This window comes from Astatotilapia calliptera, chromosome 1 (genome assembly GCF_964374335.1).
Source record: "Astatotilapia calliptera chromosome 1, fAstCal68.1, whole genome shotgun sequence".
Taxonomy (NCBI): Eukaryota; Metazoa; Chordata; class Actinopteri; order Cichliformes; family Cichlidae; genus Astatotilapia; species Astatotilapia calliptera.
This window is the reverse complement of record NC_137422.1, coordinates 15,027,642-15,048,834: the sequence shown is the minus strand read 5'-3', so window position 1 is coordinate 15,048,834 and position 21,193 is coordinate 15,027,642. Positions and strand designations below refer to the sequence as shown.

Sequence of the window (21,193 nt, the reverse complement as noted above, 5' to 3'; positions counted from 1 at the left end):
GCTATTTAAAAAAATATATATATGCAGTGTAAATGCATACCAATACAGCTCTATTAGAGTGAAACTACTCGTTTAAATGAATACATAATAAATATATATACACAAATATCCCCGCACCGAGAATTATTCATTTGACTTCATAAAAGAGTTTCATATTTATGCTGAGAGAGGGGAACTATAAAAGAGGACAGTAGGCGGGGACAAGGTGATCTGGGTAAATGTTTACAGGCTGAAGCTAAAGAACAACTGAGCAGGAATACTATCAGAGTACAGTTTCGACTTGGTGTCACGGCAGTAATATGCCGATATTTTGGCTCTACGGAGCTGCTCGGGAGGGAGGGAAGGATGAGTTAGCGATTTCTTTGACCTGTCAGACATAACACTGGGGGGCAAGAAAACAACAAAAAACAAAACAAGCAAACAAAGTAAAAATAATAATAATAAACAAGCATTCATCTAGATAAGCAAACGCCGAGTTTGTATCTCAATCCAAAATCTTGTCAGTTAAAAGTGTTTCGCATCCTAAAAATTAGGTTCGCGCTTTTATGGGAGAAGTTTTTGCTCATTTGCGCCAAGTGAGGAATGAAGACGCGACTTTAATGAGAGTGTGGCAAGTGAACAGAAATGAAAGCAAAGTGTCGGATCTACTCACCTAAACCTGCAGCTGGTGAACCAGTTCCCCAGTGAACAGCTGCCTCCAACAATATCAACAAACAAAGACAAAGAGGCGCTCTGGATAGACTCGGCATGGTCACGACCGAGTCTTTCTGTTATAATCATAAAGCCTCCTCTGAGCGTGGCGCACTTAGTTTAGGCCGGTTGATAACTGAGCTCCAAAGCGAAAGTGATCGCCGACGCCACCCAGTTCTCCCAGTTGAAAGTCTTGTCATCCACTGAGTCCAAGTCAATTTAGCAACAAACTTCCGCTTAACGAATAAAACAACAGCAACGAGAAACCTTTCAGAGGGAGCGTTATGAAATAAACAGCTGCTACGCACGATGGATCAGACTAGCAGACACTACAGGCGCATGCAGAAGGACTCTAATAGAAGTCAAAATTATATATTAAATCTATATGTAAAACCACATCCACATAAAATAAAATATTACAGCTCAGGCCCATGTTTATGCAATAATTATGCAATTTACATAAATATAAAAAGGGGTATTTCCAACATGGTAAGAAATGAAACCAACTCCATTATAAAGCGAAACCCCAAGTCAAATTTGAATTTTATTTTATTTTTTTTTACCAAAATCAGTATTATCAGATACAATTAAAAAAAGATTAGAACACATTTACATTTAAAAACATATCAAATTACGAGTTTAAAAATGATATTAGGCTATCCCATTTGAGAAACTTTAAATAAAAAATAAAAATAGGACAAAGGAGTAAAACATGTTCCAGAATTATGTTAGAAATTTAAATACTTAGCCAGAAATCGGATATTTTTAAATTACGGTGTTGTTAAAAAAAAAAAAAAAAACCTAAAGAAAAAAGTTGACGTAGTCAACCGTTAAATTTTAATTTGGAAGGTGGTGACGTTCTTCTTCCGGTTTCGCCCTCAAGTACCGTGAACTTTCTGGTTATTTTCTGGCGTCTTCCTTTCACATACCCTGCCCAGAAAGGTATTTCGCACCCACTCGGTTGTTTCCCTGAATAATCGGGCTTTCGGGTGTTTTTTCATCTACTATGAAAGTCCCGTGACAGCTAACAGCTGATCACCTGTCCTTTCATTTCTGTTTATTCTCTATTATTTCACCAGCTTCGTTACCGATAATTACTGCACACACACCGAGACGTTTGTGCGTTTTACAGAGATCAACAAAACACCGGGTGATTATTAAATTATTACTTAAAGGGCACCATGTCAGGAAAAAAGTTTGCCCTCAGGACAGTGAAGAAATTTATCAAGAAATTGTTTCAGGGTGAGATCATAAAACATAACAGATAACATTCAAGGGAAACCGATAGGCACGAATGGTTTCCTTTGATAATAAAAAAGGACAATGACCTTTATGGCCCTACATCATTACTATATCAATAACATTATTCCCCAGGCAGTCTGTAAGGACTCTGATCTCTGTCCCTCACGTCAATCTAAGTTTTTAGATTTCTTTCTGGTAAAAATAGTAATGCCCAAAAGACAAAACATAGTTAAATACGAGATGCACAACCTCACTGTGGTTTCTGCTGGCATCTTTTAAGTTGGCCGTCTAAGAGGAAGTGTGGGTTTAAGGTGATGAAGCAAAGAAAATAACACCAGGCAAATTGAAAGTACAGTAAGTAATAATGAAACTAACAGAAACCATTCAACCAAATTCGATTTATTAAAACACAAATAAAACTGTGCAAAACATATATCCCTCTGTGTTCTTTTCGTCAGCAGCCAGAACCAAGCAAATCCATTCAGTCCCAGTACTTATTTGGTCATGACCAACATACAGCACGTACACATGAGAGAATAAAAAATGACAAAATAAGTAATACTGACAAAATACTGTACCATGCATACAGACCCATCAACAGAAGTCTGAATGAACAAAGCATCATTGTAAAGAATATTTTATCATGAATCGTACTCATGCTTGACAATGAAAGTGACTTTTTGCCCTGAAAAGAAGCCCAAGAGCATGTCTTAAATTATTCTCCTTAACACTGTTTACAAATCATAACAGAATAAATCCCGGATGACATCAAATGGAACCTCTTCAAACAAGTCCAAAGCTCTTTAGCGTCCCTTCTTGGTCTGTGTGATCTCTTAGTCCGTGGCCTTCAAGTGTCTTTGCAAGTGTTTGGTGACCTAAATGGTGCGAGTAAATGAAAACTAGAGACGCGCTCGAAACTGCTTGCCGTCATCATCTCACCACTGTCCTGAGGAGTCAGCATCACAGTTTTACAGTGCAGCGCGGCATCCGTAGCTGACGGTGACAAGGTGACGGAGCACGGGAGGACAGCAGAGGCTTCGAGGAAGAAACAAGTCAACGCGTGCTACTCTCCCGAGGGAGGCTCCAGGTCTGCGATGAGAACGTTTCCATCTGACTCCGTAGCCTGCGAGTCCGTTTGCCTGAAATAAGCGCTGCCGAGCGTGGGGAGCCGCTGGAAACGTCCGGAGCTCCTCTTGTACAGAAACCACATTACCCCTGCCAGCAGGATAAAGATTAGCAACGCTGCCAGCACAGCAGCGGGGATGACACCGTGATGCAAACCTGAAACGCACAACAGCAGCTCTTATGTAGTCGTGCTCTAAATTTAATGTGTGAACCTCTTATTAAATAGCATGCAAAGGGCTTAAACACTGCAGCAGGAATCGCGGTCAGCATGTTTAGCCACATATTTGAGCTTCCAGCTGAACGCGGCCCTGCAACATGAAACAGCGTCCTCACACATATCAAACCTACGGAAAAACATTCAATGTTTTTAAGTTATTTAGCTTGAAATGCACTTTACCATTCAGCGGTTTCACTTCCACCTCAGTATTTCCATCTGGAAAAGAAATGCACAACCGTTTTGAACTCATCAGGTGAGAATATGCAGCAAAGATCAATAAATAGGAAAAGTTTATGCTTTCAAATGTTATGTTACGGTGCAGCAACAATTATCAAAAGAATCAATATGAACATTTGATTTATTTTAGGTCTCAATAATGATTTCTAACCATTTCTATAGAGCTAAATATATAAAACAAACAGACAAACAAAGAAACCTGTGAATCCACCACAATGAACCAGTAAATACAAGTCAGGAGGGATTTAAGCTTTTATGTTGTTTAGTCCATGGTATGACCTCAACATCCAAATGCTGCTGCAGAAATTGAGAGTCATCAGACCAAGCAACATTTTTCCTATTTTCTAACGTCTAATTTTGGTGAACCTCCGCAAACTGTAGCCTGACAGGGGTGGCACCTGGTGTGGTCTTCTGCTGCTGTAACCCTTTGTTGTGTATTCAGAGATGTGCTTGTAACCTGTGGTTATTTGACTTACTGTTGCCTTTTTATAAGTTTGAACAAGTCTGACTACCCTTCTCTGACCTCTGACATCGACAGAGTTTTTCAGTAAGCAAGAGTCTGTTAGTCTCATAAGAAAGGACTAGGGCCCACTATCAGCTAATGTACATCCCCATGTAAAAGATCTTGGTTTCATTTTCGATTCTACCCTCAAGCTGGACAAACAAATAAACTCAGTTGTTTGTGGCATTTTTTTCCAACTCAGGAGCATTTCTAAACTCAAAAATATCATCTAAAGATCTGGAAACCGTTATCCATGCCTTCATATCATCACGTCTTGACTACTGTAACTCTCTCTATTTAGGCATCTGTCACTCAAGCCTGTTCCGCCTGTGTATATGTATACATGTATTTTATGTTCACGTATGTGTGCTTGTGTGTGTATGTGTACACTTTTGTATATGCATGTGCATATGTACACATACATGTATATTTCTACAAACAAGTATATATAAGAGTCTGCCTGTGTGTGTATATATGGATGTGTTACAATGTTTTTTATCTTATCTATTTTTATTTGATTATATTGTCTCTCTGTTCACTTTCACTTTGGCCGACACTTGATGTCCTTTAAATGTGCTATATAAATAAAGCTGACATGACTTGACAAACCATTTTTGCAGAAACCTGCTGCTTGCTATTTGCTCTTTTTAGGGTCATACTCGCTAAAGCCCAGATCCCAGTAGTTAGTCAGCAGTTTCTGAATTACTCAGATTACTCCATCACCATCACCATCAACCATGACACATTTGAAGTCACTTAAGTCATCTTTCTTCCTCATTCTGATTCTCAGTTTTGAACTTCAGCACGTCTACTTTCCTATATGTATCAAGTTGCTGCCATGTGACTTTCTAATAAGATATTTAAATTCATATATTAATGAATTAAGTGGGCAGTGAGTGTAATGCTCACAGTTTCTACACATGCCTCCTGTGGTAGTGTTCTTTAGGAGCCACAAATTTAGTTTCCAGGCTGTTTATCTGTTTAGAATGAGCACAACCTTCTGCATAGGGTTATAGCACTTTTAACTATCCTGCCTTCCCTGTTTTGAAGTTTGACTTGTCCACGTTGAGAGCATTAAAATGAGCTGCAAACACAGATGAGCATGGATGGATGGATTTCCAAGAGAAAGCAAAATACTTCACCAAATAGTTGCTTGCTTGATTTGTGTTCAGAAGGAGCTGTTTGGCTGCTCTACTGTTTTCACCCAAAACACTGAAAACTGGCTGTCAGTTGGAAAGCCAAAACACTGAGCTGAAAGACGTAGAAATAATATTTAGAGTTTGATTCAAATCTTCCTCCAGCAGAGTGAACAAGGAGTTTACTTTTATGTCTTGTATCTAATCTTCTCTGTACTCCACTTTTGTTATAATGTCAGTTCTTTTATTTTCTTTGTGACTTAGGTGCAGATTTTGGGAGCCTCTGATTCACGTTACCTGAGATGATTTTGCAGATGAAGCCAAGCCGCTCTGTGCACGGTGTAAAGTGCCAAGTACCATCAACTACCCTAGTAGTGACACAGGAATCCTCAGTCAGCAGCTTGGGGTTTGGACCTTTGTGGGGCCAGTTGGTGTACTCCATTGGTGAACCATCTACCCAGGCCATAGAGTCAGCTAAAAGCAGATTCCTCACTTTAATGACACGACATTGTGTTTATCTGATGGTACAGAAAAGCGACTGACTCTTACTGTCAACATTGAAGTGCATCCCCAACCATAAGGTCTGGGGAAGGAGCCTCGATGACCAGAGCTGCTCCATGATGAAACGGTTCTCTGTCTCATCCTCAATGGTCAGGACATCGGAGGTGTTGACTAGTGGGTGACAAAAACAGAAACATGACACACTCACGATAATTAGTGTTGCAAAGGAATGCGAATATGACGAAAATATTTATTTGCTTTCTTACTAAAAGGCAGACGTTTGAATTTAACCTTCATTTTTCAATGCAATATATGAGCAGATACGCTGAGAATGCTAGCCTGACTTAGAAGAGATAGAAGATAGGAAGCAGGGTGAAACAACAACTTGGCTCTGTCCTGTTATAACTGTGAAGTTGGCAGGCGAGAAGAGACGTCTTAAGGAAAAAATCAAAGAAAATACCAGACAAATAACCCGCCGCAAAAAACAAAACAAAACACAGCTTAACTTTACACTTTACTTTTTATTGCTGTGGGTGGATGTTATCTTTGCAGAGAGACAGGCTCGTTGTTTCATCCTGCTTCTGAACTTCTTGCCAAGTTCAGCTAAGCTTCATTAATCTAGGTGCTGCATGTGGTCCTACAGTGCTGTGAAAAAGTATCTCCCCCTTTTCTGATTTCGAGATTTTTTGTCAAACTCGGATGTTTCAGATAAACAAGCACATTTTAATATTAGAGAAAGATAACCCGAGTAAACACAAAATGCAGTTTTAAAATGATGGCTTCAGTTATTAAGGGAAAAAAGCTCTTCAGATCTATTTGTCCCTATTTGAAAAAGTAGTTCCTCTCCTTGGTGAATCATGAATGAACTGGGATTAACCACACTTAATTTCACTAGCCACACCCAGGCCTGATTATTGGCAGACCTGTTGAATCAAGAAATCACTTAAATAGAACTTGTCTGACAAAGTAAAGCAGGTTAAAGAAACTCAAAAAGCAACACGTCATGTCACAGTCTGAAAAAACAGCTGAGAAATAAGATAATTTACAGCTATCGGTCTGGAAACATTAACAGATAGCAGCTGCGTTGGTAGTGACTGTAAGTCATATCCGACGAATAGCTTACCTTTATTCCTGCAGTGCTCTCTTGACTTCTCAAAACTACGTTTCTCCGCCACGGACTCAAAGCTGTAACAACCATGTCCAAATTTCACCCATGTGGAGGGACACGCCATCACATTCGCGGTTAACGGTTTATTGCCTGCGAGGGACAGCAGGAGAAGGCAGGAAATGGGTATTTTCACACATTCCGCTGTGAACTACAGAAACCAAAAGCTGAATAGATGCAATGTCGGGTGCACGGATTTTCACTGAAGTAGCACCGACTTGGCTTGGAGGGACTTTGGGGAACATGGCACAGGGCTCCTGGCAGCAGTGTTTCACAGTCAGCTCGCCGCCAGCCTCCATTCACGTCCATGTACACGCACTCGCCGGTCTCAAAGTCGTCATCGTCGTCGGCTGCGTCCCAGTGCGTGTACACTGTGTCGCTGCCATCCGACCACTGATAATTGATGCCGCTCTGTAAGGAAGCACAGTCACAAAGTGTCAGTCATGACTTAACTTTAAATAAGAAGCAACCAAAATGTTCCTGCAATCAGTGCTGACGCTCGCGTGGATAAACTGTCATTAGCGCTGGCTTTCTACCAGTGTGTCAGGTGTATTTCTTCAGCCCAACACACATTTTATTCTATATTTTACTGCATAAAACCATCTGTTGTGTTATATATTTAAAAATAAAAAAACTTTATTTAAGGAGATATATGTTTCTGAGGAAGCATCTAGCTACCGGTCAATGTATTACTGACTAAAATTTGCTAATTGAATTTAATTCAATTTCTTTATACAACACCAAATCACAACAACAGGCGCTTGAAGGCGCTTTATACTGTAAGGCAGACCCTACAATAAAAATGAGTAGCTGGCTTATCTTTAACATGAGTAATAAAATACATATAATAGAGGAAATCGGCTCCTCACACACACTGTGTTCATTTGTCTCGACGCTCACGATATTTTACAGTGGCTAGGAAGACTGACGGGAAAACACGTGCCCACGAGATCTCTACATGGGCAACACGCCAACAGAAGTCTCACTAAGGAATAAGACAGTGATATTAACTAGAGTGACGTCCTCTAGTAAACGATAATCAAATGCTTTTGCTTCAACTCCGCTAAATCCCACACACCCAGAAACGTCTAAATATCACTTCCCTTTGTCAGCAGAAGTCCACAGCCTCACCTATCAGGAGTCACAAATCAGATCCCATGACACTGAAACAGGTCCCTTTAATCTGATTGTTCAGACTGTTAGAAAGTAGGAAGTTGGCACACAATGCTATCTCAACTGTGTGACAGCAGTACACTATATATACACCAAGGAGGATATATTTTTTTGGTTGTGTTTACATGTGTGAGGCTCATTCTGGTTGTAAACATAACGGTTTGAAAAGTTTTTAATGCATTCTGCTAAAAGGTATGTAGTGTGGGTTCATGTTAAGAAGCTATTAAAGGTTGGCTTCCATCCACCGAAGTCTTCAAGGCCAACTTAATGATTTATTTAAAACTCACAAAAAGCCTTATAAGTGTGTTGTGTGTAACATATAGAAAGTAGTGCATAAAGATTTAAAATGTCATGTCACACTTGACCTCTGACCTCTCTTTGAGATCAACAGATCAACAGCTTTATGGAGCTATTTAAGACTGTTTCTTACTGCCAATGTTTGTACCGACAACATAGAGGCATACAGAGAATAATGTATGGGGATTCTAAGTATCACGTTTTAGTTTTCCTTCAAATATCATGTCATATTTGGTGTCTGATATCACTTTTGCATTTCATGTCTGCCTTTCTTTCAAGCAGATCCCAAGATGCTTTATTTTTTCTGAACTACAAAGATCTTAAAGTACATTTAAAAGGAGCAAGGAAAACAAGGTGAATATATATATGTACAAAAACAAATACTGTTTACTTAAAAGCAAATACTGTCCACTGAGTGAGCTGCCTTGGGAAAGGTTTGCACTCTGAGTGCTTCGTCTGGTGTAATGTCTTCGGTTTATTGCTTATTATTCTGTTAGTGTGCAGCAATAAGGATGTGCTGTCGTTTTGTGTCATCATATGTGGTTGTGCTTTGAGGTTAATACTGATTGTTTCGTTCAGTATTTCATTCTCACTGTTGCTTTCACAACTTGCAACATTTTCATCTGCATGCTTAATGATCTGTAACCTTTTAGTCTTGTCCAAAGAAGTGGACTTTTCTGCAAAAAAACAAAGTGTGCAAGGACAAAGTGAGCTTTGCTGGAAAAGATAATAACATTTAAAAAAAAAACCCACCAAAAAACAACAAATGTAAGTTAATTGAAGTTAAATCTTTGAAGTTTTCCTTCTTAATAACAATTAAATTGAATGTGTTAAATCTGAAGACAGGAGCTTGGTAGAAATGCTTTTTAACAAAAAATGTACTGCATAACTCTGAACTCTTCACACTGAGGTTTTGCAGACACGTGACCACTAACCATGTGGCGCTAACTTGATGTGTGATGTGTGTAGGATCACGTGAAGATGGCCCCAGTCATACAGGCCTAGAGACTGCTGTGTGACAATCTAGTTGCTAGGGAAAAATGTGTATTCCCCAAACAGCTGACAAAAACCTCCTGGTGATTGTGATTTAGCCTTTAGGCTAACCAGGCGCACATAACCAAGAAAGCCGTTTAGGTATCGGAAGCAGTCTGTGTATGTCCAAAAAGAATTTGTTTAAAGATACACACAGTAATATCTCACACAAACACACTACAGAGGTACAGTGGGGCAAAAAAGTATTTAGTCAGCCACCGATTGTGCAAGTTCCCCCACTTAAAATGATGACAGAGGTCAGTAATTTGCACCAGAGGTACACTTCAACTGTGAGAGACAGAATGTGAAAAAAAAATTCATGAATTCACATGGTAGGATTTGTAAAGAATTTATTCGTAAATCAGGGTGGAAAATAAGTATTTGGTCACCTCAAACAAGGAAAATCTCTGGCTCTCACAGACCTGTAACGTCTTCTGTAAGAAGCTTTTCTGTCCCCCACTCGTTACCTGTATGAATGGCACCTGTTTGAACTCATCATCTGTATAAAAGACACCTGTCCACAGCCTCAAACAGTCAGACTCCAAACTCCGCCATGGCCAAGACCAAAGAGCTTTCGAAGGACACCAGGAAAAGTATTGTAGACCTGCACCAGACTGGGAAGAGTGAATCTACAATAGGCAAGCAGCTTGGTGTGAAAAAATCAACTGTGGGAGCAATCATCAGAAAATGGAAGACATACAAGACCACTGATAATCTCCCTCGATCTGGGGCTCCACGCAAGATCTCATCCCGTGGGGTCAAAATGATCATGAGAACGGTGAGCAAAGATCCCAGAACCACACGGGGGGACCTGGTGAATGACCTGCAGAGAGCTGGGACCAAAGTAACAAAGGTCACCATCAGTAACACACTACAACGGCAGGGAATCAAATCCCGCAGTGCCAGACGTGTTCCGCTGCTGAAGCCAGTGCACGTCCAGGCCCGTCTGAAGTTTGCCAGAGAGCACATGGATGATACAGCAGAGGATTGGGAGAATGTCATGTGGTCAGATGAAACCAAAGTAGAACTTTTTGGTATAAACTCAACTCGTCATGTTTGGAGGAAGAAGAATACTGAGTTGCATCCCAAGAACACCATACCTACTGTGAAGCATGGGGGTGGAAACATCATGCTATGGGGCTGTTTTTCTGCCAAGGGGACAGGACGACTGATCCGTGTTAAGGACAGAATGAATGGGGCCATGTATCGTGAGATTTTGAGCCAAAACCTCCTTCCATCAGTGAGAACTTTGAAGATGAAACGAGGCTGGGTCTTCCAACATGACAATGATCCCAAACACACCGCCCGGGCAACAAAGGAGTGGCTCCATAAGAAGCATTTGAAAGTCCTGGAGTGGCCTAGCCAGTCTCCAGACCTCAACCCCATAGAAAATCTGTGGCGGAGTTGAAAGTCCGTGTTGCTCGGCGACAGCCCCAAAACATCACTGCTCTCGAGAAGATCTGCATGGAGGAATGGGCCAAAATACCAGCTACTGTGTGTGCAAACCTGGTAAAGACCTATAGTAAACGTTTGACCTCTGTTATTGCCAACAAAGGTTATGTTACAAAGTATTGAGTTGTATTTTTGTTATTGACCAAATACTTATTTTCCACCCTGATTTATGAATAAATTCTTTACAAATCCTACCATGTGGATTCATGGATTTTTTTTTCACATTCTGACTCTCACAGTTGAAGTGTACCTCTGGTGCAAATTACTGACCTCTGTCATCATTTTAGGTGGGGGAACTTGCACAATCAGTGGCTGACTAAATACTTTTTTGCCCCACTGTATACAGTACATAACAGATAAGAGGATAGAAGGTACATACGTCTACACTGTACAGTCCAATCCAGTGCGGCGCTCCCAATCTATTGACAAGGAAAGTAAGGAAAGCCTGGTGGTAGGCATCTGTAACGCTCACAAGGTCAGAATCATGGCCTTTGCACTTATTCATCGCGTCGTACCAGCTCAGGTTGCCAGTCACAACCTTGTAGTTGCGGTTCCTGTACTCAATAATTTCTGGGAGAAGGTGGTGATACGAGTGGGTGGGGCGTTTGGATGGATCTGTGACAAGAAAGCAGGGAGGAGTGTGGGGAGAACTCAAGGTTCAGCATGATGGATTAGTTCATACACAGCTAATGGATCGCTAATTAGCTTTGCCATCCATCCATCCATCCATCCAAACCTTCAGAGCAAAAAACCAAAAACCAAAGATAGAGAACCTGAGGGAGCCTTACCTTGAGGTTTCTGACATACAAAGCCATACCCGCTCTCGCTGCACTTCTCGTCGTACCACTTCCCCGTCAGGTGGAAGTTGTGGTTGTTGGACAGGACAGTACACAGAGGCTCATCAGTATATCCTTGGAGCCACGTGTCTTCCTGAGAACATAAAGAACCACTACTAAAGAACTACTGACAATAGCACATTTATTAGCATGTGTCACCTCTGTTCACGACAAGCTCGTTTCAGGAACAATGAATCACTACCTCCCAGTTGACTGCCCCAGAATCACCTGATTTTCTTTAATACGATAACTTTAGTATATTTAATAAAGTCAAACAAAATTTTAGACTTAAACTATGAAAATGTCACGACTTGAGCCCAAAAACTGCAATCAAATCAACTTTATTCATACTCCAAGTGTCTAAAGCCAAAGTAATGAGATGAACGAATACATTTTGCACAGCTTTAATGAATTATTCTTTTTTTTGTATTCTTCTTCTGACTGCTCCCTTTAGGGCTGCCATCATCTCACTCTTTCCCCTCATCCTCCTCTATCAGACCAGCAGTCTACACGTCTTCTTTCACTACATCTATTACTCTTCTCTGTGGTTTTCCTCCTTTCCTAATTGGCTGGCAGCTCCATATTCAACATCCTTTCTCCGCTATCCTTCCTCTGCACATGCCCAAATCATCTGTGCCTTCCTTCAAATCTCTGCACTGGAAGGGCCAGTTTTACAGCAGTGGGAGGTGCTATTTCTCCTTATCTAATATAAAATGACTGTAACTTGGATGTACTAAGCTCTCACAGGACAAAAAGCAAGGTACTTCCTACATATTCACACAGTCACAAGCTCATATATTAAGAATATGCTAGCAGTTCTAGCAGTTAATAAAGTGAACTTCAGGTATTTTCTACAGCTTACATTGAGAGGGTTCTTTGGTTCTACTGGAGACCAGTTGGTGTAGCTGACTGGCCTCCCATTGGTCCATTTCATGGTGTCCTCATCTCTCAACCCAATCCACACACCTACAGCACTTCCCTGGAGAAACATGGTGATGAAGGCTACAGAAATGATGACATGACAGGAAAAAAAGTGGAAATAAAGCTGTTTGTCTTCTCAGGCAGTGATTGTGCAGCGAATCATTGACGCATGGTTGTGCAGTTCACTAAGACTCTACCTTGTTCAATCTCATCTTCTATGGCAACTAGCGAGCCTTGAAAAGAAGAGCAGATGGACTGGGCATCTTTCCAACTCTTTCCCTCTTTTGGACTGGTAGGGAGGTGAAGCAGGAGACACTGCCAACACACACAACCACACACACAAAACATGAATGCAAATCCCAGATCACTGACAGGACTGTTGTTTGGAGTGTGCACGACTCAAAGATACAGAAGTCAAAGCATGTAGGAGGGAGGAGGTAATGCAACCACAATGTTACTGGTTAACAAAAAGGGAAAGTTTCAGCAACAAGAGCTCTGCTTCTTGATTCAATTTGAGAGAAATCTGGTCGCGTTACACGAGGAAATGACAGCGTCTCTGTTGTATTTTGAAAGCAGTTAAGGTTTCTCTGACTAAGGAGTTCAAGCCCCATTAACTATGAACCAAAAGGTTGAGTCTCTTTGTTATTATCGTGTTTCTCTCCCTTCTAGTACTGTGCAAAAGTCTTAAGCCTCTCTCACCTCTCATTTTTTTGGAGTTTTCGAGGAAAGTAGGAAATAATTGCAGCAATTTTTTAAATGCATAAACATACATGGAATTATAGCATATAAGGCAAAAAAAATAAGAAAGGCAACAATTAGATACTTTCCAGATGGCATTAGATGTTGGATCAAACTCCAACGCTACTTTTCTGCCTTCATAATTGCATTAATTTTGACAACATTCCCAACATCCCTGTCTGAAATCCAGTCCAGTCTCCACCGTGTTTTACAGATGCCACCAGATGTTACAGATGTTGTACCTCTCCTGATCTTCTGTGTAAACACTGAAATTTGGATTCACTTCATCAGTCCAGTTCTTGTGTAATCTGGCATACCTCAGCCTTTTCTCCATGTTTCCCTTCCTTAGGAATGGCTTCTTGACAGCCACCCTTCCACTGATAACATTTCTGCTGAAGCTTCAGTGAAAAGTAGATGGATGAACTGAAGGGTCAGATGCATCTCTCAGATCCTGTGTCAAGTCTTTACCAGAATTTTTCCTATTGCATTTATTTCAAAATAATCGTTTCGATGATGCCAAAAAATCCACAATTTAAACAATCATTCATCATCGATTGATATGGCTTCATGTGAGCATGTGCTGGTTCTTGTGAGGTTGATGCAGCTCGAGTGCTGTCAGGGTGGGGGGGTGGGGGGAAGCTGCTCTTTAAAAACACAACAGTCCAGAAACAGTGAATGGAAACACAAACATCCTACTTTAAACCCAAATGCAGCTGGGAATTTAGAGGAAGCACAGACGGTAAAATGAGCCACTTTTGCGCAGTTTGCTCTTCGTAATAATAATGTGGTAGCAGTGTCGAGTAGTGTGCAATACACAGATTGTCAACAGATGCAAACATTTTATTTCCTACACACCTAACACAGTTTATTAATAAGATATACTGTACATATTACTTAACAGTGAACAGTTACAGATTGCTGAGGTGACTGAACTGGCAGATTGCCCGGTTCCTCTGTGATTAGGGCGGTGACAGCAGGTTTGCTTCGAGAGGCAGTAACTGCCAAAGCAGATGATTTACTGAAAAGAGCGACTATTATTTCCTGCCTTTCATGTTCGCTGTAGCGGTTTTTACTCGGTGTTCGAGGGTGTTTAGGCTACTTGTGGGAAATACTTGCACACATTTGGTTTTGGTATCCCTGCCAGCATCTGTGAGCTCTTCTAGTAAACGAAATGCATTTGTAGAGAAGTGGCTAAAGTGCAGCTGCAGGTTTTTGGGAAGTTATCTTGCAAGTATTCACCTTCTCATCTTTGTGAAAAGGGGAAAGCTGTGAAAGGCCATGGGTGTCAAACATTAGGCCCGGGGGTCAGAATCGGCCAATACTCCAACCCAACCCACTGGACATCTTTGGGAAATGTGAAGGAGGGAAAAGACTTTGGACATTTAACTGTATTTTCATAAATCTATATTTGAATATAATCTATCCACAATAGATATTTCTGGGTTTTTTTTTTACAATGTGTCCACAGTACAATAAATAAATAAAATAGAAAAGTTTTGTGAATTAACAAAAACTTCCAGCTTTATAATAACAGAAGAGTCTGGGCAATGAGCTACCAGAAGTTTTTTCTGTAATTTTAAATATTTATTTTAAGAATTGAAGCCCTGACAGTCATGCTGACAGATTGCTTTGGTTGCTTTTTTAAACATGTGGTTAAACTGTTGAAATTGCACTTCTTTTTCTTATACTGACCTATTGCAGGGATTAAATATGTAGCTAAAGTTATTTATACTGACAGAAAGGGGATTTTTACTGGTCCGGCCCACTTAAGATCATAGCCCGCTGTGTGTGGTCCCTCATATAAATGGCTCTGATATCCTCGCATTAGGCAATCGCTGTGTGCAAGTTTGATTCAGTCCTGACCAGCATGAGGAGCAGCAATTGACTGTGGCATAAATTCATCTGGTGGGATAAACTAAAAATTACAATGTTGCACGTGAAGATATAATGTATTTTAGGTATGACACTGCACAAAAGTATTATAGATATATATCTAAAATTTTAGTTGCTGACAACAGCATTAATAAAAGCGCACATATGCACACATTATGAGCTGCTGCTATTAAAGATATGCCAACTTAACAAGCTTAGAGAGCTGCAGTGTCCTTGCACGAATCACCAGATTAGGAGAGTTACCACAGACTAATGCAAATGTCTCATTATCTGTATTTGAATATATGCGTGCATGTGTGTGAACAAGTGTTTATAAGGAGCTTGGAAAGAAAAGCGTCTGGACTTCTTTAAGTTGCTTGAAGACGTTTCACCTCTCATCTGAGAAGCTTCTTCATTTCTAAGAGTCAAAGGGTGGAGAGTCCCAGATTTCAGCCAGGGTTTCGGGTGAGCTCATTGTGAAACCTGGCCCCACCCTATCATGTGATTTCCTGAGGTCAGATGGCCCAGGGTGTGAGTGGGTGTTAAGGCGTCTGGGAAGGGATCTCAAAACTGGATTATAGATGGCAGAGAGTTGGTGTCGTAAACCACCGCCTCTGTTCAAAGATGGTCGCTCACAGTGGACATAGGTGGCTTCTTTCACTCCTCTTTCAAACCATCTGTCCTCTCTGTCCAAAATGTGAACATTGGCATCCTCAAAAGAGTGACCTTTATCCTTAAGATGCAGATGAACTGCTGAGTCTTGTCCTGTGGAGGTGGCTCTTCTGTGTTGTGCCATGCGCTTGTGAAGTGGCTGTTTGGTCTCTCCAATGTAGAGGTCTGGGCATTCCTCGCTGCACTGTACAGCATACACCACATTGTTAAGTTTGTGTTTTGGCGTTTTGTCTTTTGGGTGAACCAGTTTTTGTCTGAGCGTGTTGCTAACGCCCACTCACGCCCTGGGCAATCTGACCTCAGGAAATCACATGATAGTGTGGGGCCAGGTTTCACAATGAGCTCACCCGACACCATGGCTGATTGTGACCCTGTTAGAGTTTGTATTGTTGATTGTTATTTATGCTTAGAAATATTTAACCATAGATGCTTAGAGGTGTATAATCAATTGTGTAGTGATAAGTTGTGTGATCTTTAACAGGCTACAGAGGCTTGGTGTGCATTCCACACTAGAATGCACACCTACATCCTGGGAGCACGGGAAGAGGTCGCATCTTGTTTTAATTGTTTTATGGTAGGATTAACGTAGCTACGTCTGTTCTAGTCTAAGTGCTTTTCTGTTTAGATGAACTGCTGGACTTCCTCACCGGGGGGGGTCTAGTCTACCCTCTTCCTGACCAAGGATGTTTGACCCTTTGATCAGCAACACACACACACACACACACACACACACACACACACACACACACACACACACACACACACACACACAGGCAAGGTACTCTTTGTTTGTATGTAGACGTCGTATGTTAATGAACCTATGCATATTCATGTAACCTCAATAAAAGGACAGTGTTACGGGAGGACGGACGAGAGCAACTGGGGTCAAGCAAAGGGACGGCGCTCTGTCCGGTCTCTCCCGTGCACGAGTAACATGAAGAACTTTGCCTATTTGTGTCTTGCTTAGCAGTGTAATTATATTGTCTTCAACGTTCCAGCGGATGGGTTCAAGCTACAAACCTATCAGACCCACACCCGTTTTCACACCTTGGCTCATGTGATTAGGTAGAGGATCATCAGGGGATCCTTTGTCCCTCTTTGGGGGGAAACTCCCACTGGGTTTAAATCTGGGACTCTCCACCATTTGACTCTTAGACCTGAAGAAGCTTCTCAGATGAGAAGGGAAACGTCTTCAAGCAACTTAAAGAAGTCCAGACGCTTTTCTTTCCAAGCTCCTTAGACTACGATGACCTGGATGACTGAGAACCTTCACAGACAACAAGCGTTTATCTGAACCTTGTGTCCAAAGTATAGCCATTTCTCCGGGCATCGTCCAATGTAGTGCGGTTCCCGGGGGGTCTCCACCACAGATACAGTTTCTCTCTTGCACACGTATCCATGGAGATCACTGCATCTGCTCAGTGCCCACTTCCCTGCAACGTGCAGAGCAGATCTCAGCGCTGGCATAGGGTAATACACGCAAACGAGGGCGAGCGTTTCCATGTGCACGCGCTTACCTGACGAAGAAGACATGGTGACACACGCCCTTCTTCTCCGAAGATCATCGCCAACAGCCACTTCATCAAATTTCTGAAAGTCTACTGTAGTCTTGTCACTCCACCTGCAAATGAATACATGAAAAAAAAATTGTTAATGAGGATTGTTACACGCCTGAGTGCTCTCACCTTAATAACCCCATTTTTCATTGGCACTAACCTCCACCTCATTACCTGTGACTGACAGGGTTTCACTGCTGCTGTTTTCATACTTAATATAATTGGCTTTAAAGCTAACATTAACAACTGCTGGCCAATATGTAAATGCAGTCATGCTCATACAAGTGAACTGGAGTAGATTTGCCCATTACAAACTGTGCTGTGAGCCACCGTACCTCAAACGCCTGAAGCTGCAGCTGTGAGCCTCGATATCGGTCATGTTTCCATGTAAATGTTGGACAAATTGTAACCCAAAATTAGAAAAAGAAAATGCAGTATTGAGGTACGAACGCAGTGATTTTCTCCACGTCAAAACATCAACTTAAAGAGATGATGTTGTTACTGATGGAAACGTGTTCTTTATGTTACTGTCTCCTCATGAGACCACACAGATGATTTCACTGCAGCTATTCTAGTCACTTTATGTAAGTGACTAGAAGTAGTTTAAGTAGAGACTTAAGTGATGGACAGTGAAGATTAGCTTTAAATTTTATTCACAATTCTAATTTATTAACGTTTGAAATATTTTGCAATTTTGTGACTTTTTCCAACTTCTGTTTAAGTTTTTTTATTTTAAAAAAATGAGCTTTTTTCTGTTTTTTCCACTGTCTTTCACCCACTTTATGTCCCTCCCCCCACTTTAAAGGCCAGTTGTTTATGCTGCTTTTCCTTAGTCATGTAAGGCCCATTTCACCAAATCTGCAATAGTTTGCAGCGTGAGTTCATTTCCTCTTGCTCGCTTTTACAAGTTTCACAAACTGAAACAGAACACCACACCTTTACGCACAGGCCTTCGAAAGACCTGCATTTTATAAATCACGTCTGACATTCATAAAATAACATCAGCATTTTTTCACTCACAGTAACAGAAACGGGATACAAGCTCCAAAAAAAAATCCCCACACACCTGACCTCCTGTCCAGGCGGACCAATGGACAGGCCAATCCACCACTCAGTCGGGCCCAGCGAGAGCTGAAGAGACACAGTAAACAGAAAATAAATGACAAAGAAAACTTGCGAGCCATCCTTCACCAGGCCGGAAGATTGGCTTTTCAGAGCTCCTGACATGAGGGGCCTTTCAGGCACCCTGCTTAGTCTGTTCTTGGCCTCTTTCACTGCCTTGTTTTGTTCTCATTATCCTCTCACAAGCCTCGACGCCACAAGAGACTTCTTTAGTCCGATCCAAAAGGCTTTTTGGGAGCGCTCGAGCATTAAAGGGTCCACATATGAGGCGCATTTTAGCTTGTCTCTATGCGTCTGTAAACACTCGAGTCAGGAAATCCATTGTGTTCATGCTTGTACAATCAGTGTGTGCGTAAACTGTTTGAAGAATGGATGTAGTGGCCCATTCAATGGAGACAAACCTCTGTGATTAAGCGCATTCATTTGGCTTGTTTGTCTGGATCTCTGAAAACAAGAAAATGCCTCAAAAGGAACTGATTTCACTGAAATCACTGCAATTAGGAAGTAGGATTACTCAGCTGGACCATTAATCCTAAGAGAATTAATAGTGTTTAACATTAGAAATCATTGAAAACACATCTTAAAGAAATATAAACCACTTTGCTCTGAGTTTCATTCATTTCTGTTTTCTTAAATTACATTTCAACTGTTTAAAAAAATCTAGCCCTGGAGCCTCCTTGTAGATTCATCCAAAGTCAAGAGAGTGCTAGAGATGCTAGGAGCATGGTGAACGGTAGCTGTGAAATACCACATCGCTGATCTAAATATGGACAATCAGCATTCTCCATTAAGGCCTGCCATCTGTGAAATAAAGTAACACCAGTCACAAATATTACATCTTTCACAGTTCAGGTCAAAGGTTAGTGCTAAAAGCACATTTAGAGCTGCAGCCATTTTAATTAATTATACTAAAGCATCATAATCATCAAAATAAAATAAAAATGTATTTCCTTTTTTTGTATTTCCTAACAGTTTTGCTTTTTTGTTTCTCTGCAGCTAATGTGTATTTATTGTAGCTTTACAATATTAATGTATTGTGGATTTATTTAACTGAATACTTTCAATTTTATCTGGTTACTGTGGCTATAAAAGCCCAACAAAGTTTGGAAGTCAACAATAGCGACACAGTCTGTCTGTCTTTCATGTTCTGTAGTGGGGATATGTTAGACCTGCAACTTCAATAAATAAAATTTAATAACAATAATTAAAAAATAACAACAACAGCCGATGCCACTTTGTTAAAAAAAATTGTCAAATTAAAATTATCTGATGCAAAATGTATACTGAGGGTCAGGTGTGATGCAGGGACAAAAAACAATTTAATACAATCAACTTTTTAGCCCATTCGAGCTTCATCAGGAGTATTAAAATGATCAAAATACATTTTTTATATATATTTACTGTATTTATGTATGTATTCAATAAATTATTGAATAATTTTCCATTTGATTACATTTAAATTAAATTATTAAAGTGGTAGGAATTAGAATATAATAAAGAAGAAATTGTGTAATATTTTAACTAATTGCATCAAATACTATTATAATACAATTAATGTTAGAAACAAATGCTAATAAATAAAATGCTAACAAGTAATCTGGAAATAAATTCTGTTACCACCTCAAAGTGATTATAAAAACTGATTTCTGTGGAATCTCATTATTTTGTCCCGTCTTTCTCCCCGAGCCTGCGATGGCCCCGCCCCTCCCTGAGCCTGGTTCTGTCTGAGTGAGTTTTTCCTTCCCACTGTCACCCAGTGCTTGCTCATAGGGGGTCATTTGATGATCTTTATTATTGTCGGGTCTTTATCTTGCAATATGTTTTTGTGATTTTTGCTAGATAAACAAAACTGAATTGAATTGAATTTAACAGGTTGTGAATTTAAAGATTTAAAGTAGAATCCATGTCTATGAGCAGCGGCAGTAACAGACCCGCCGCAAGCGTTCCTTGACAAAGTTGAGCTCCTCTTTGGAGTGAATGGACAGCAGATAGGCTCCCATCATCTGACATGCCAGAGAGACAGCTTGCCAGTCAAAGGGCTGCTTGGCCAGCAGGTACTCAGCTCCACGGTAAAACACCCAGGGCTCGCTCTCTGTGGCCGAGGACAAGCACAGAAACAGGACACAAATTCACGTAATAAGATAGGACTACATATAGACAAACTCCTGGCTATGACACAAATATAGAAAAAGTGGCTCTGGCTTAGCCTGCTACCAGAGCTGGATTTTATGCTCATTAAATGGTCGGTTAGCACTTTCTCTCAAAACTTTTTTTTTAATCTAGCAGGTCACATGATAATGATGTAGTCGTACCCAGCAGCAGACTGTAGACACACAAAGGAAACCCTCTATGAAGTTCCCAAATGTTGAAACTAAAGACAATCTTTACTTACGCTCAGTGTACCAGTAGGGTTTGTTCAGTTTATCACCTGCAATGTAAAACAGAGTTTGGTAAATGATGCAGTCCTGATGTGTGTATAAGCAGCATGTGTGTGTAGATAGTGCAGGTGAATGTGTTTGTGCGTGTTTACCTCTGGAAAGCTTACAGATCCACTCATGTTTGGAGTCGCACAGCTGCGGCATGAACGTGTTGGTCAGGTCACTGTACGCAGCACAGTCCCTCCTGTCATCCTCCTCGCTCTTATCATCAATGAACGACATCACCACCTGCACAAAGACAAATCTGTAACACTCCACGGAGCGTTGAT

The 21,193-nt window shown here is 40.8% G+C and overlaps 2 protein-coding genes across 4 annotated transcripts in view; both read right to left on the bottom strand.

Annotated features, from left to right (window-relative positions):
• Positions 1–878, bottom strand: part of ly75 (lymphocyte antigen 75) — a 32,426-nt gene extending 31,548 nt beyond the window's left edge. The window contains exon 1 of the mRNA XM_026164751.2: positions 653–878. Within this exon, the coding sequence (XP_026020536.2) occupies positions 653–749 (97 nt within the window). The 5' untranslated portion in view covers positions 750–878. The remainder of the gene's footprint in view (positions 1–652) is intronic.
• A 1,437-nt stretch (positions 879–2,315) lies between these two features.
• Positions 2,316–21,193, bottom strand: part of pla2r1 (phospholipase A2 receptor 1) — a 31,820-nt gene continuing 12,942 nt past the window's right edge. For 2 of the 3 annotated variants that reach the window (XM_026164690.2, XM_026164697.2), the window contains 16 exons: positions 21,017–21,152; positions 20,879–20,914; positions 20,418–20,578; positions 18,431–18,495; positions 17,326–17,429; positions 17,105–17,241; positions 12,724–12,841; positions 12,468–12,607; positions 11,558–11,699; positions 11,149–11,384; positions 7,034–7,226; positions 6,774–6,908; positions 5,699–5,821; positions 5,447–5,623; positions 3,455–3,490; positions 2,316–3,213 (listed from right to left, as the gene is read on the bottom strand). In XM_026164690.2, coding sequence (XP_026020475.2) covers positions 2,996–3,213; positions 3,455–3,490; positions 5,447–5,623; positions 5,699–5,821; positions 6,774–6,908; positions 7,034–7,226; positions 11,149–11,384; positions 11,558–11,699; positions 12,468–12,607; positions 12,724–12,841; positions 17,105–17,241; positions 17,326–17,429; positions 18,431–18,495; positions 20,418–20,578; positions 20,879–20,914; positions 21,017–21,152 — 2,157 coding nt within the window. In that variant the 3' untranslated portion in view covers positions 2,316–2,995. Of the gene's footprint in view, positions 3,214–3,454; positions 3,491–5,446; positions 5,624–5,698; positions 5,822–6,773; positions 6,909–7,033; positions 7,227–11,148; positions 11,385–11,557; positions 11,700–12,467; positions 12,608–12,723; positions 12,842–17,104; positions 17,242–17,325; positions 17,430–18,430; positions 18,496–20,417; positions 20,579–20,878; positions 20,915–21,016; positions 21,153–21,193 lie in introns of those variants that run through there. The other variant, XM_026164707.2, reaches the window with a different exon arrangement.